This window comes from Embiotoca jacksoni, unplaced genomic scaffold, assembly GCF_022577435.1.
Source record: "Embiotoca jacksoni isolate LCO1_2020_lvr unplaced genomic scaffold, fEmbJac1.0.p SCAF_9, whole genome shotgun sequence".
Taxonomy (NCBI): Eukaryota; Metazoa; Chordata; class Actinopteri; family Embiotocidae; genus Embiotoca; species Embiotoca jacksoni.
This window is the reverse complement of record NW_027185447.1, coordinates 1,655,133-1,668,823: the sequence shown is the minus strand read 5'-3', so window position 1 is coordinate 1,668,823 and position 13,691 is coordinate 1,655,133. Positions and strand designations below refer to the sequence as shown.

At 42.9% G+C, this 13,691-nt stretch overlaps 1 protein-coding gene across 6 annotated transcripts in view; it reads right to left on the bottom strand.

The window, feature by feature from the left end:
• Window positions 1–13,691, bottom strand: part of nphp4 (nephronophthisis 4) — a 182,050-nt gene that overhangs the window by 123,875 nt on the left and 44,484 nt on the right. For all 6 annotated transcript variants that reach the window (XM_069140665.1, XM_069140668.1, XM_069140666.1 and 3 more), the window contains one exon: window positions 12,017–12,153. In XM_069140665.1, the coding sequence (XP_068996766.1) occupies window positions 12,017–12,153 (137 nt within the window). The remainder of the gene's footprint in view (window positions 1–12,016; window positions 12,154–13,691) is intronic.

Genomic DNA, 13,691 nt, shown 5'->3' with positions numbered 1-13,691 from the left:
CATTCAATTACTAAACCTTTATATAATTGATCAGAACCACATCAAAAATCATAATGTAAATAATCTTCAGCTGCAGCCATTGACCAAAATTGACCAAATGCATGGCATAAAGTCCACCTCAGACATGAATTCATAGCTGGAGAATCAGGTGGGCTTTAACAGAGCCAGTTCATGCTGGTTGTTATCCGACCGTGTGGGAAGGCAAAAGCGTCATTGCGGTCACACTCAAGGGTTTGGTGAAAAGTCCACTGTCATTACAAAGAGGGAGGATGATAATCTTGTGAGGATAACAGCTCACATTTAATAGCTTTGCTTGTAAACAGGAAAAGAGGCATAAATACTGTAGCAAGGAGCAGAATGAAAATGAGAGTGAGGGGTAATCAGAAGGGTTCTTTCTCTCCACACACCTGGACAATAACTGAAGGAAGTGGGGGTGTGTGTTGGATTTGGAAACGTACAGACATTCTGACGTCAGAGAGGGGTAAGGAGAGGACTGTCGGCCATTTGAATAGAGTTCACTCACTAACATTTTAAGGCTGGGCACAAAATGACTCCCTATTTGATACTTACCTCAATTATGTGTACTTTCTTCTATTTTATTCAAGTGTCTCACTCACACTCTGATATTTATGCACATGTTCAAAAATCCCAACAACAGAACAAAAGAAGTAGCGTTCAGATTAGGCGCACTAAAAATCCCACCACACAATGCTTCGCGCTGGACCATCCTTCCCCTAAATCCATGTACTCCAGACAAGTCTCCACTGAAACCGGGTCTCATAGATGCTTTACTAATTCTTCAAAGGAAAGCCAAACAAACCCGGTTGTACTTTTCTGGGCTGAAAGTTAACAGTCATCATCATCATCATCATCAATGTAATCATCATCACACGGAGAGGAGACTATCGTCATGTTTATGTGACTGCTGACACATATAATCAGCCAAATATTTTCAATAATCCTGTGACTCACACACTAATGACATGTTTTCTTACTTATCTTGACAATATAATTAAGAATGCTCCTCCTCGTTTCCGATCATCCACATTATCTCATGCTGATAATCTGGAGCAAAACGCTGCTGCTTGTTTGTGTGTGAGTGAACAAAAGTAAACAAGTACTTTACATTGTAGGCACAAAATATTAAATATTCCAAAACTACTTATCAATTAGCTTCACTCAAAGTAAAACACAAACAACGTGAAACAAAGGGAAACTGAGGTCACCAGTTGTGTGTCTGATACCAGTCCACGAAGCTGCAGGCTTATGCTTGCCTGAGAAACTATATAACAACCGGAATTATTCATAAAGTCATTCAAAAATTAATCTGGCAATAAAGTGTAGAGACGCTCCAGCAGAAAAGGGCTTTCTTCAGCGTTTTATTATGCACTGTAGTGTTGGGGGCAGAAACAAATAGGTGCCAAGTGGAAGTGGAAGCCGAGCTCAACGGGCAAAAACACCTAAAGACAAAGACATGTAGGAGCTGAGTGTTTGTTTATTGCACTGTTTTCTTCTGCACCTCAAATAAGTGTTGCATTAACTTACTTCTATTTATTTATAATGAATGAATGCCCAATATGAACCCTTGGCAATGGTATTATTACACGATGTCAGCATCTGTGGGAACACAAACTGTAAACTCTGGATCTCCTGTATGCTAATGCCATGGATGCATGCAGTGCTACTGCCCTTCCCCCCTTTGGTAGGTCTGATCACAACCTGGTCCTGCTGACTCCCAAGTATGTTCCTCTGGTGCAGAGGCAGCCTGTAACCACCAGGACTGTGAGGAGGTGGACACAGGAGGCTAACGACGCCCTGCAGGACTGCTTCGAGTCCACGGACTGGGATGTGCTGTGTGGACCACATGGGGAAGACATCAACAGCATGACGGACTGCATCACAGAATACATCAAATTCTGTGAACACACCACCGTACCATCCCGGACTGTACACTGCTTCCCCAACAACAAGCCGTGGATCACCAGTGACCTGAAGGTGCTTCTTAATCAGAAGAAAGCAGCCTTCAGGTCTGGGGACAGGGAGGAGCTCAGCACGACCTAAAGGAGAAGCTCAGGGAGTGAAAGGACTCCTACAGGAGGAAGCTGGAGGCAAAACTCCAGCAGAACAACGTGAGGGAGGTGTGGACCGGTATGAAGGAGATTACTGGGTTCAAGAGGAGAGAGAGACAACCAGGGGGAACCTGGAGAGGAACAACCAGGGGGAACCTGGAGAGGAACAATGAGCTAAACTGTTTCTTCAACAGGTTTAGTTCACCGCCCTCATCTGTCTCCTCCACACACCACACCTCCCAAACACCTCTGCTGCCTCCCCCTCTCCCCCATCTGTCCCCCCTGGTGAGCTGCATGGACACAGAGTCCTCAACTTCAAAGGGCTCTCCCACCATCGACACCATGACCCCCCCCCTCTCTGTGACGACTGGCCAGGTTAGGAGACAGCTGGAGAGACTCCACCAGCGCAAGGCTGACGGCATCAGCCCCGGGGTCCTGAAGACCTGCGCCGTCCAGCTGGCTGATGTCCAACAACACCTTTTCAACCTGAGCCTGAAGCAGGAGGAGGTCCCGGTGCTGTGGAAGACGTCATGCCTGGTTCCTGTACCGAAGAAGACGACTCCATCCGGCCTCAACGACTACCGACCGGTTGCCCTCACATCTCATGTGATGAAGGTGCTGGAGAGGCTGGTCTTGGCCCACCTCAGGCCGCTGGTGAAATCTTCACTGGACCCTCTGCAATTTGCGTACCAGCCTCATGTGGGAGTGGACGACGCCATCATCTACCTGCTGCAATGAGCTCAGTCTCACCTGGATGGAACCGGTGACTCTGTGAGAATCCCTTTCTTTGATTTCTCCAGTGCATTCAACACCATCCAACCACTGCTACTGAGTGAGAAGCTGCGGGTGGTGGGGGTGGACACGTCCACCGTCTCCTGGATCACTGACTACCTGACAGGCAGACCACAGTTTGTCCGTCTGGGCAGTGTGCTGTCTGATACGGTGGTCAGTGGTACTGGAGCTCCACAGGGAACTGTTCTGTCTCCCTTCCTGTTCACCTTATACACCACTGACTTCCAGTACAACTCAGAGTCCTGCCATCTGCAGAAGTTCTCTGATGACTCTGCAGTGGTCGGGTGTATAAGGGATGGACGGGAGGATGAGTACAGGGCAGTAGTGGAGGACTTTGTGGAGTGGGCAGGAAGGAATCACCTCCTTCTGAACGTAGCCAAGACCAGAGAGATGGTGGTCGACTTCAGGAGGAAGACGACGGCTCCACAACCGCTGAGAGTTCTGGGAGAGGAGGTGGACATGGTTGAGGAGTACAAGTACCTCGGTGTCTCCATGACAACAGACTGAACTGGAAGACCAACATCAACGCTGTCTACAAGAAGGGGATGAGTCAACTCTTTTTCTTGAGGAAACTTCGATCCTTCAATGTGTGCAGCAAGATGTTGGAGATGTTCTACCATCTGTTGTGGCCAGTGAACTGTACTTCTAGTAGTCTGCTGGGGGAGAGGGGGGGGGGGAGCAGCATTGGAGCCGGAGACACCAACAGACTTAACAAACTGGTTAAGAAGGCCGGCTCCATCATTGGCTGCAAACTGGACAGCCTGGAAAAGGTGGTGGAGAGGAGGACGCTGAACAAACTGTTATCCATATTGGATAATCCTGACCACCCTCTCCACCACCTGCTGCAGGGACAGAGGAGGACTTTCTCCAAAAGACTCCTCCAGCTCCGCTGTCACAAGGACAGATACAGGAGATCATTCCAGATACAGGAGATCATTCCTGCCCACCGCAATAAGACTGTACAATAACTCACCTCTGGCAAAATCCATCACACAACAATAACACCGTTGGTTGTCTGTTTTATTGTTTGTTTCAATCTTTGCACTATTGTTTAGTTAGTTTTAATTTAATTGAATTATTCTATTTTATTGTATTCTATTTTATTGCATATGCTGTGCATTTTTATACTTAATATTTTTTACTGTTGTTTTATTGCTTTCCTGTACCTATAATGCTGCTGTAGTGAAAAAATGTCCCCTTGTGGGATTAATAAAGTATCCATCCATCCATCCATCCATCCATCCACCCACCCACCCACCTACCTACCTACCCACCTACCTACCTACCTACCTACCTACCTAAAGAAGTCAAGGTCAGGTCAAAAAGACTTAAACTGAATCATTACGTTTGTGATGATACCTGACTGCATTAGAGATGGTGGCATCTTTAAAAAGTATTTCATACAATCAAAACTGCACTTTTCAATCTTTGCTTATTAAATTATTTCTTTATATATTTATAATAAAAAGAAAAGAAAAAAACAACTAGCAAATGGACCTATACTAGCTATAAAAGACCTAGAAGCTAAATACACATGCTGTTGGTCCTTCATAGCTTTTGTAAAGTTGATTTTGTTGTTTCCATAAGGGACCATTAAAAGCTGTCATCTATTCATCTGTTAAGTTTTCATGGCAGTACTTTGTGAAATCAATGTGTAGGCTGTTGTAAAAGGTAATAATAACCCTACAGATGGCAACTGTCATCTCAAAGGGAGTGAGTGTGAGAGAGAGAGAGAGAGAGAGAGAGAGAGAGAGAGAGAGAGAGAGAGAGAGAGAGAGAGAGAGAGAGGAAAAAAAAAAGTAAGACAGCGTGTGACAGAAAGCAGGTGAAATTATGTCCCACATGAGTTTTGTATAAACCAATTACTAAGTGAGTTATACAACTCTGGCATGTTCCTCTTACCTTTGAAAAACAGCAAACAAAGGGAGAGGCTTCTTTGAGGTTTTTTTTTTTTTTTTTTGTGATCATAAATCTCTCTGGGAGAATATGCTAGTTAGGTGTTAATTTATCCGTTTGAAGCAGGTGATAACAGCAGTCAGAGCAATGACCTACCAACAATGGTTTCTGATAGTCATATCTCTAATATATTGGACTCCACCTTCACAGACATTTAAGTCATATGCAGCCCTGATTTTTCTTCATCCGCACCCATGTCAAGGCATTCAGTGAGTGAGTGAGTGAGTGAGTGAGTGAGTGAGTGAGTGAGCGAGTGAGGGAGCGGGCGAGTGAGCGAGCGAGCAAGCATGTGTGTGTGCCTATGTGCCTGCTACCCACACAGTGGATGTTAGCTCCCCCATATTGAGAGTGAGTCATCCATGGCAAGAAACAGTGGCAGCATCATTAGCATGCCGCTCTCATCCTCCCACTCCCCTGCTCCTTAACAAATTTTAACTGGCACACAGCTTCTACCGATAAATCACTGTTGGCCCTACTGCCGAAACACAACCCAAAATATTAAGTCAAACACTCGCACCGCTGCCGCTCTGTTTCCCTACCTATTTCATACAATTTGGTCCCCGAGCAGAACCGCATATGCGCAGCACCAGGAGAACATTATGTTGTCGTACAGTTGGTTCCACTTGGAAAGAAACCCCGAACAACTATGAATACCAACAGGACACAAACGTGTAATATCATAACCTTAAAGGGAAAGGCTGCTGTTATTCTATACTTTACTTACTGTCAACAAACTCCATGAAAAGATTAAAACCAACAATATGTATTATTTGACTCCACTTTCCTTGGCCTGAGGCCATTTGTTCATATTAAAGATATCAGTCTTTAAAAATGTGTCAAAAATATTTTGTTGCATTCCAAAAGAAATACACGGTAATGTGTGATATAGAAAAGCACTGTAAATATGACTCAAACAAGAGTAAGGAGTGCATTTGTTGGGGAGGATTTTCAAGTTTTCATGCTCTAGTAATGAACATTTCACTCAGTGCAACACAACATAAATAGTGTGGAAAATGGTGCTCTCTGGCACGTGTAATACATATTAGTACAATCAATACATGAATACATTGTGTCTTTGTTTTGGCCATTTAGCTTTTTTTTTTATAGTGTAGTGTAGATAGACAGGAAATGTGTCTGTGTGCTATGAACCCGAAACACTCGGCCACTGGGCCTTTTTTTTTTTTTTTTTTTTTTAAGAAATTGGTTGACAAACAAAAACAGAATATCATCTGCAGCATCTTTTTAAATTATATGTATCAACTTTGAAAAATAATTGAAAGACTGAAGAAGATTTGCAAAAGGAGGTTACATGCTTTGAAACCAATATCCATCTCTCAGGAAATGTTTGTGACCAGACTGAGCACAGAAAGCCACAGATATTAAACAGTGCTACACGAGAGGCAATTAAAGATTCAGTGGCAGCGTTTTCTTCTGGCCAGAAAAAGGCTGAATCTTTGATGCTTCTGGTAATTGTCAGAAGTTTAAGGGGGCGCTCTTTACTCCAAATAACAAGGCAAGTTAACCACTACAAAGGAGGTTCTGGCTTCTCTTTACACTGGATAATAATCACCAGGATACGTCTGTGCTCACTAAAATAAAAGGTAACTTCTATCATTTACATATACAAGTTACAAGCATGGTATCTCTGCAGAATATGAGGTTACCGGAAAATGTTAGTCTTTGCACAGGCAATGCTTTGTGACAGAAAGAGAATTCAGTTTCCTCAACAGTGCATGAACGAAACAGCCAGAGTGAAGTGAACGAGAGCTCAGATGCAAATGTGCTAATCACTGCTGATTATCAGCAGCAGCAAATGTATCTGGAACTACAGCGCCTGCATTGATAATCCCTTAATGAAGGCCTGATGGAACACAATCAATGTGACATTTCAGTCTGATATTCCTTGAATACAATCAATAAAGTGTATTTTACAGTGCTGGAAGGTGTCAAGTCATACTTATATTTGGAATGAGATGATAATCAAACTGTCTTTTCTTCAACAACTCTTTGCACTTTTAGAAGATCCACCCGTGCATTACAGTAATATCAGTCATTCTTTATTGGAGCCCACTAACTGAAATTAGGTTTAGATGACAATGAGAAACCTTCATGTGTGATATGGCATATATGTACCCTAAAAAAGGCTTTCAGTGACCCCCAAAAGACTCCCAACACCAGACATCACTCTATCAGAGAAAGCAAAACTAAGAAAGAAACAGTGACTATGACTTTTAAAGTTTATGAATCTGTCTTCCTTCACTCAACCGCTGTGCATTTTCTGTCTTGTTTGACTTATAGGGTCCATAACCAGTCGCAGTCTATTTCATCTAATGATTGGATCGTCAATCACTACCAAGACCTGCATTTCATGAATATTTGATGTGAGCCAAGCGCACTAAAGCCTGTTCTTTTGCGCTGCATCGGTTACAGTAGTAAGCGGCCTGCAGCCAAACTGGGAGTCCTCAGAGAACAACGAGCGAGACGCCTCCTTGTTTCAAAAATGTTCAACCTCCCTTGTCTTTTTTATAGTAGCACGTCCACAGGGGCAGTCCCACTTTGAGCGAGTTTTCTTCTTTTAGGACAAATGAAAACTTCCTGGAGCTTTGTTGTCAGAGTCTTTCTCCATTCATTAAATCAGCCCGAGGCGTTTTGTTCTGCCTGCGGCGCGGCATTGGTCCTCGCCTGCTCCTCTCCTCCTCTATATCATCTTCTGCTCTCCCTGGTTCTTTTGATCACGAGCCAAGATGTTACATAATTTCTGATGAGATCTCGTGCCCTTTCACCAGGAGTAACAGATATAGATAGATTTTAAAGATGTAGGTGAACAGGTGCTGTGGGGTCATTCTGGGTGACGCCGCCTCTGGCTTCACCCAAACTTAGTGAAGATGAGCAGTTTTAGTTGTTTTTTTTTTACTGGAGGTCAGAGTGTGTTTAGAGAAGTTCAACAGCACAAATTAAATGAGTCGAGTGCTTATTAAAGTGCGCTAAAACAACTAGGGCACTGGCTGTACACTGTATTACATGGGAGCGGGGACTGTAAAAAAGAAGACACACTCTGGGATAGTTTGCGAGCTAAAAATAGCAATACTTATGGGGAGATTATGTGAAGACTGTATGTCAGACGAGCAGCCAGCATAAAGGATTCGTCTCACGCTGCACTGTACATTCATCTGCCTCCCCGACTCCCCTTCATTCTCGTTACTCTCTTTCTGCCTCGATACCAATTTAAGTACAGACATGCTGGCGTGAAGTCTCACACACACACACACACACACACACACACACACACACACACACACACACACACACACACACACACACACACACACACACACACACACGGGTGAGGTGTAAGCATCACTTCAGAGACAGCTTGATGACAATCCAGCAGGAGTCACACTTTTAAAGGTCACACATGCTCTTTTTCTTCCTCTGTCTGTTTCGTGCACGCGCGCACACACACACACACACACACACACACACACACACACACACACACACACACACACACACACACACACTTTAATTAAAAGCTGCAATCAAGCTGACTTCTGCATGTAATAACACCTCTCACAGGCGTGAGAATGTCGTCATATCAGTGAAGTTATAAAAGTCTGGAACATTTAACTAGACTACGTGATTTCGGCTGCTTGCGAGGCTCTTTAGCGAACACCTCAAGAATGAGAAAAAAAAAACTGTGACTGACTAAATGAGAAAGTGATTCATGGCAACATGACACTTACCTCAGAAAAGAAAGTTGTAATCTACTTTCCACGGTTTTCATTAAGATGCATGACAGTATGTCCGTCAGCACAGAAAGATTTGATCACATAAACAAGCAATAATACATTTGTTTCATTGGTAGAGTTATTTCTTAGAGACAAGATGAGAAAATCAGAAAATGGATGTCTCACTTTACTTCTTTTTTTTTGCAAGTGGCAACTAACAGTTCCGTCACTCATTAGTTTGTGAGCGGCTGTTATGAAGCCTCGACTTCGGATTTTGGCCGTCACCATCTTGCTTGGGACCATTTTGGGATTAGCTGGGGGCAGCGAGCAGCTGATCTGCCTCAATCTGATTGGAAACCTGACAATATTATGTCCTGAGACACCGAGATAACTCGTGGAAAAAAATTATTGACTATGAATTTTAAGACATCAGTTGAATGGGAGTCTATACAGTCGAAGGCTTTTTGGAGCCAACCTCTAGTGGCACTCGATGGTATTGCAGCTTAAGGCACTTCTGCATCAGCCTCATTTTTCAGAATGGGAGACTACATCCACTTTTATATATCTATGGTTTGTTTGTGGTTGTTGTTGCTATTGTTTACTCTAATTTGGTATACACATTACACTCAGGCACACTGGACACAAGGCTTCTTTAACGGACCCCGATTAATCTGATAACAGTTTTAGATACCTACAGTATGGATATTCTGACTTGGCATTTTTAATATACTGTGTGTTATTTTGACACTGCAGTGTTACATTTCTTTGATTAGAGCTTCGAATATAATGCACAAGGCTGGTAAAATTACCCAAATTCGTTCATTCCAAGAGGTTTTAATAGCCATTGTCCTGAGGGTGGCTCTTTCAGTGGGGTTTGTACCTTAAGGGGAACAAACTGCGCCTCAGAAAATGTTAATAGCAATTTGCCAATTAAATTAGAAATCTCTCTCCCCTGCCCTTTTTTCTTTTGGTCACATAAAATGCGTTTATTGCTGCCTCTGCCATGGTGTGAATCCAGGACTCACTGCATTGGCACAGAACAGTATGGACAGTTAGGGAGGGCTCAGTCTCCACAAAGCCTCCCTTTGAATATAACTAAACATTAAAGGCTTTACCGGTCCCTCAAGAACTGTGTCCCTCCTGTGGGTCTGGATGGAAAAGGGGAGAGGGGAGGCAGGGACTGCCCAATAATTTGAGTCAAAATAGGGGGGTCAGAATTATGTGATCAATATATTAAAAAGAATACAGAGAGGAAAATCATTTCAAAGAGAAAAAAAATCCTTTTCTCATTTCTTTTTCTAGTTTTCATTGATGTTTCTTATTGAACTAGTGGACAGAAATACATCTAAAACCAAACCTCCAGCTGATTTGAACAGTTGATCACAGACTAATCAATAATATTCTAGGGAGAGGTTTGTGGCTGCATGTGGATGCAACATAGACTGCTATCAAAGACATTAAGGGGCCCCTGCATTTGTTTTACAACTATGTTAATGGCGTTGTAAAATGTTGGCTAAAAGACAACACCTGGTGAAATATATTAAGTGCTTCTCCTCACTAGCTTTCCCCGCAGGCTGTCATGATCACTTCCCTAATGGTGGCACCGGCAGTAAGGTGTTGTATCTTTTGGTGGGGGTTCCTCCAAAGGTTACCATGGGTAGAAACTGGAACTAGAAAATTATGTCAGATCATGTTTTCTTCTCATCAATCTGCCTTCAACATGTTACAGATCTGTTGTTTTTTTACTCATTTGGTCCTACATGTATTATTTTTTTTGGTTGCGTTTGCTATTTCCCATCTTTAGTAATTTTTTCTCTTTTAAAAAGCAGGAACTGTGAATTATGGGGAAAAGTGCAACACAAAGTAAAAAAAACAAAAAACGAAGCCATTATCAAGCATCAGGTTGGGAGACAGCTGCTGGCCCAGAGCAGTGAAAGTGTATGCAGGGCGAGCGGATAGGTCGGTCCGTGGCCCGGACCACTCAATTTAGATGATGAAAAGCATCATAATTCACAGAAATAAATGTGGGGAATGTGTACCAAGCCCGTTTTAGCCTTTTACCAGAACTAAAAAAAAAAAAAAAAAACACCAGTAAAGAAACATACAAGGTCACAAAAAGAAAGAGGGTTTTTGTTCTTTTGTGGAAGCAACAATACTCCTGGATGGAAAACAGTTACTGTGGCGTTTTGTGCAATTTCCTGGCAATTCCCTGAAAGGGCTGATTGTAAACATGACTGTTATTCATAGTATCATCTCATCTCGTGTGTGTGTGTGTGTGTGTGTGTGTGTGTGTGTGTGTGTGTGTGTGTGTGTGAGAAAGAGAGACAGTACGAGGTCGTCACTTATTAAGTAGAATAATATCAAGATTATGGAAAAATCCAGGCCATTTAAAATATACAAGTGTCCAGTACATTGAACATATTCTTTTCATTTTCCTACACAGTTCATTAAAAAAAAATGCTGCATTATAATTATCTGCAGTGCCATGGGAATTTCAAAACCTACATTTTAGGGTTCAGGCTTTTACACGCACTCTACACTTTCACTCATTAGGCAAAATAAGCACCGACTGTCAGTCACCTGCAGGTGGATACAAATACACCAGTGGTCAGGCAGTTATTCTAATGTAGGTGCACTTAGCATACATTTACAAGGTAGAGGCACTGGTGTCTGCTATTTGCTCAACTTAATCAACTCTAAACACTCTCTCGGTCTCATGCATTTGCGTTTGACGATCCAGCCCGGCAGTACCAGAGAGCAGCGGGAAATAGACACAGGGTGACAGCGTTGTCGTATCAATTCTCATCCCTACCAAAGACACATCTCACTTAGGCTGAAGTGAACAGATAGAGCCCGTGCAAAGCCATTGCACGTATAATTGCTAGTCAAAAGTTGCACCTGTCAAATACGGTTAACCATCTGGGTTTCCATAGACAAGGAAAAGGGAAGAGAATAGATAAGCTCTGTTTAGTTTGGGAGGGAATGTGACTTAAATTGCAGTGGCAGCTGTAAAAAGGGCTTGTGCTTGCACACTAAAGCAACGGAAAGTGAGATAAAGGGCAGCATCACGCTGGAGAAAATAATCTTGGCAGAGGTGTGTCAAGGCCATCGTGGCCATCTTTAATTTGAGGAGTGTGGTGAGCGGTTACCTCAGGAGGATGAAACCTTATCAGGATTAAATGTATGCGTTGCGCCTTTAGAGAAGAGAAGGTGATTTGTTCTTCCCTTGTAAGCACGCCACACTCTGTGCATTTAAAGGACATGACATGAGGAAAAGACATATTTGTTTTATGACTTCCACATTTCCCTTCATTCTTCGGTGCACAAATAATGCAAACGCACAAGCTGTGGAGCTCCGTGTGCAATATGGATCAAAAGATGATGGTTGCACACCTCTCATGATAAACTGTCCCTCATGCGTCATGTGTATAAACCGCCAAGGCCGTGTGTGTTATGGAAGCTCGGCCTTACCGTGTTGTGACAGTCAGCATTGATCAGCTGCAGCAGCTGGCTCTCGAACCTCTGCAGGGACGGCTGGAGGGAGACGGTCAGTCTGTTCAGGGTGAAGGGCAGCATCTTGAGCAGCTGAGGCCTCAGCAGAGCATCTCCTGGTGACAGTGTGAACAGATAACATCAACGTGAAGACATGCCCTTGTATCAACAGGATTTTCTTCAATCATATTTAGAGCACTGCCGAGTCTAACATGGTCTGTTCTGGTCTAAAATGTTGACTGTTTTCTGCTCAGAAAATGGCTGTCCTGAGGAAAATCCTGTTCAATAAGTTGTGAAATGCATTTCAGTATATTTTGTTTTTGTTTTGACCCATTTGCAAAAATCCACCAACATTTACCCTGAGAAAAATTATCAAGGCATCCCAGAAGCTCTAAAAGAAAGGTCAAGTGGAAATATATGGTTTGATACGATGTTCTCGCCGTGCTGATTCTACCGAGGTGTGTCGTCTCAGAGCACTGCTGGGTGGCCAAAAAAATGTTCTTCGGTATTATGGACAAGTCGCTCTGCATGAACTCAACAAATAACATGATTTAGAAAACTATTTTCTTCAATAAGACCACGACTGTGTCTCAAACTGAAAACTTGCTACTTTGAGTGCACAGGTGTGTTTCCACTGTCAAGTATGGAAACATGTACACACAAGTAAAGATGTTGAGGTTTTCAAACAAGTTCTCTGCAGATCAATACTGGAATCTGCTCTCTTGCATGACGGATGATGTTCTCCTTCCCTTCGCACCCAGACGAAGAGCAGCAGCAACATGAAGCCGTGCTCCATTGTAAAGTTACCTGTACGAACCGAATCAAATGGATTCAGCGCACATTTTTACTGTGTAAACAAGTGTCAAGTGGAAGATGACGTAAGCGTAGTTAATGTGAAGACTGGCGAGAGGAGGGGTTGGGATGGGGGGGGGGGGGGGTTATTGTACTCGGGCACATGTATAGATTAATCGGACCTACTGTGGAAGTGTCCTAATGCCACAGAGCAAAGAACAACTGAAAACAAGTTCACAGCATTTGCTGAAGTCTGCCAAGAATTATAGCTGTCGCTGTTGACGAGCTCAAAAAGAGTCTGACAAATGGCAGCTGTCAAAGAATGTGATTTTGGCCACTTCGAGAGCCTGACAGGAGAAAGTGTGAGTCAGCGAGGGAATCAGTCAGTCAGCCAGTCAGTCGGTGGGTCCATCAAACCACCACTTCTGTTCAAACAATAGTTTAAAGTGGCGACAGTCTGAGACGACTGAATCTAAGCAGGCTAACAGCTTAACACAGATTTCGACTGCTTGTGAAAGATGGATATCCCTCGTTTTCTGTGCTCTTGTGCGTTCCCAACATCATATATGCGAGATCATGTCACTCTCATCCCTGATATACGTTAACACGATGTCCCTGCAACCTTTTTTTGTCATGTATTATTCCTCATAATCATAAGAACCTTTTAGGATGTCATAATTACGTAATATGGTGAACATAATGTGTTTCTATAGTTTAAGTTTAAATATTCCAGTAAGAATATTAAGGCCAATAAACGTTTTTCAAAGTAAAAGTTACTTTGTGTATGTTTGTTTTTATTTTGTCTATCATGGCAAATATGGACCACACCGTTTTTTCCATACACATTATACATTCTGTGAAA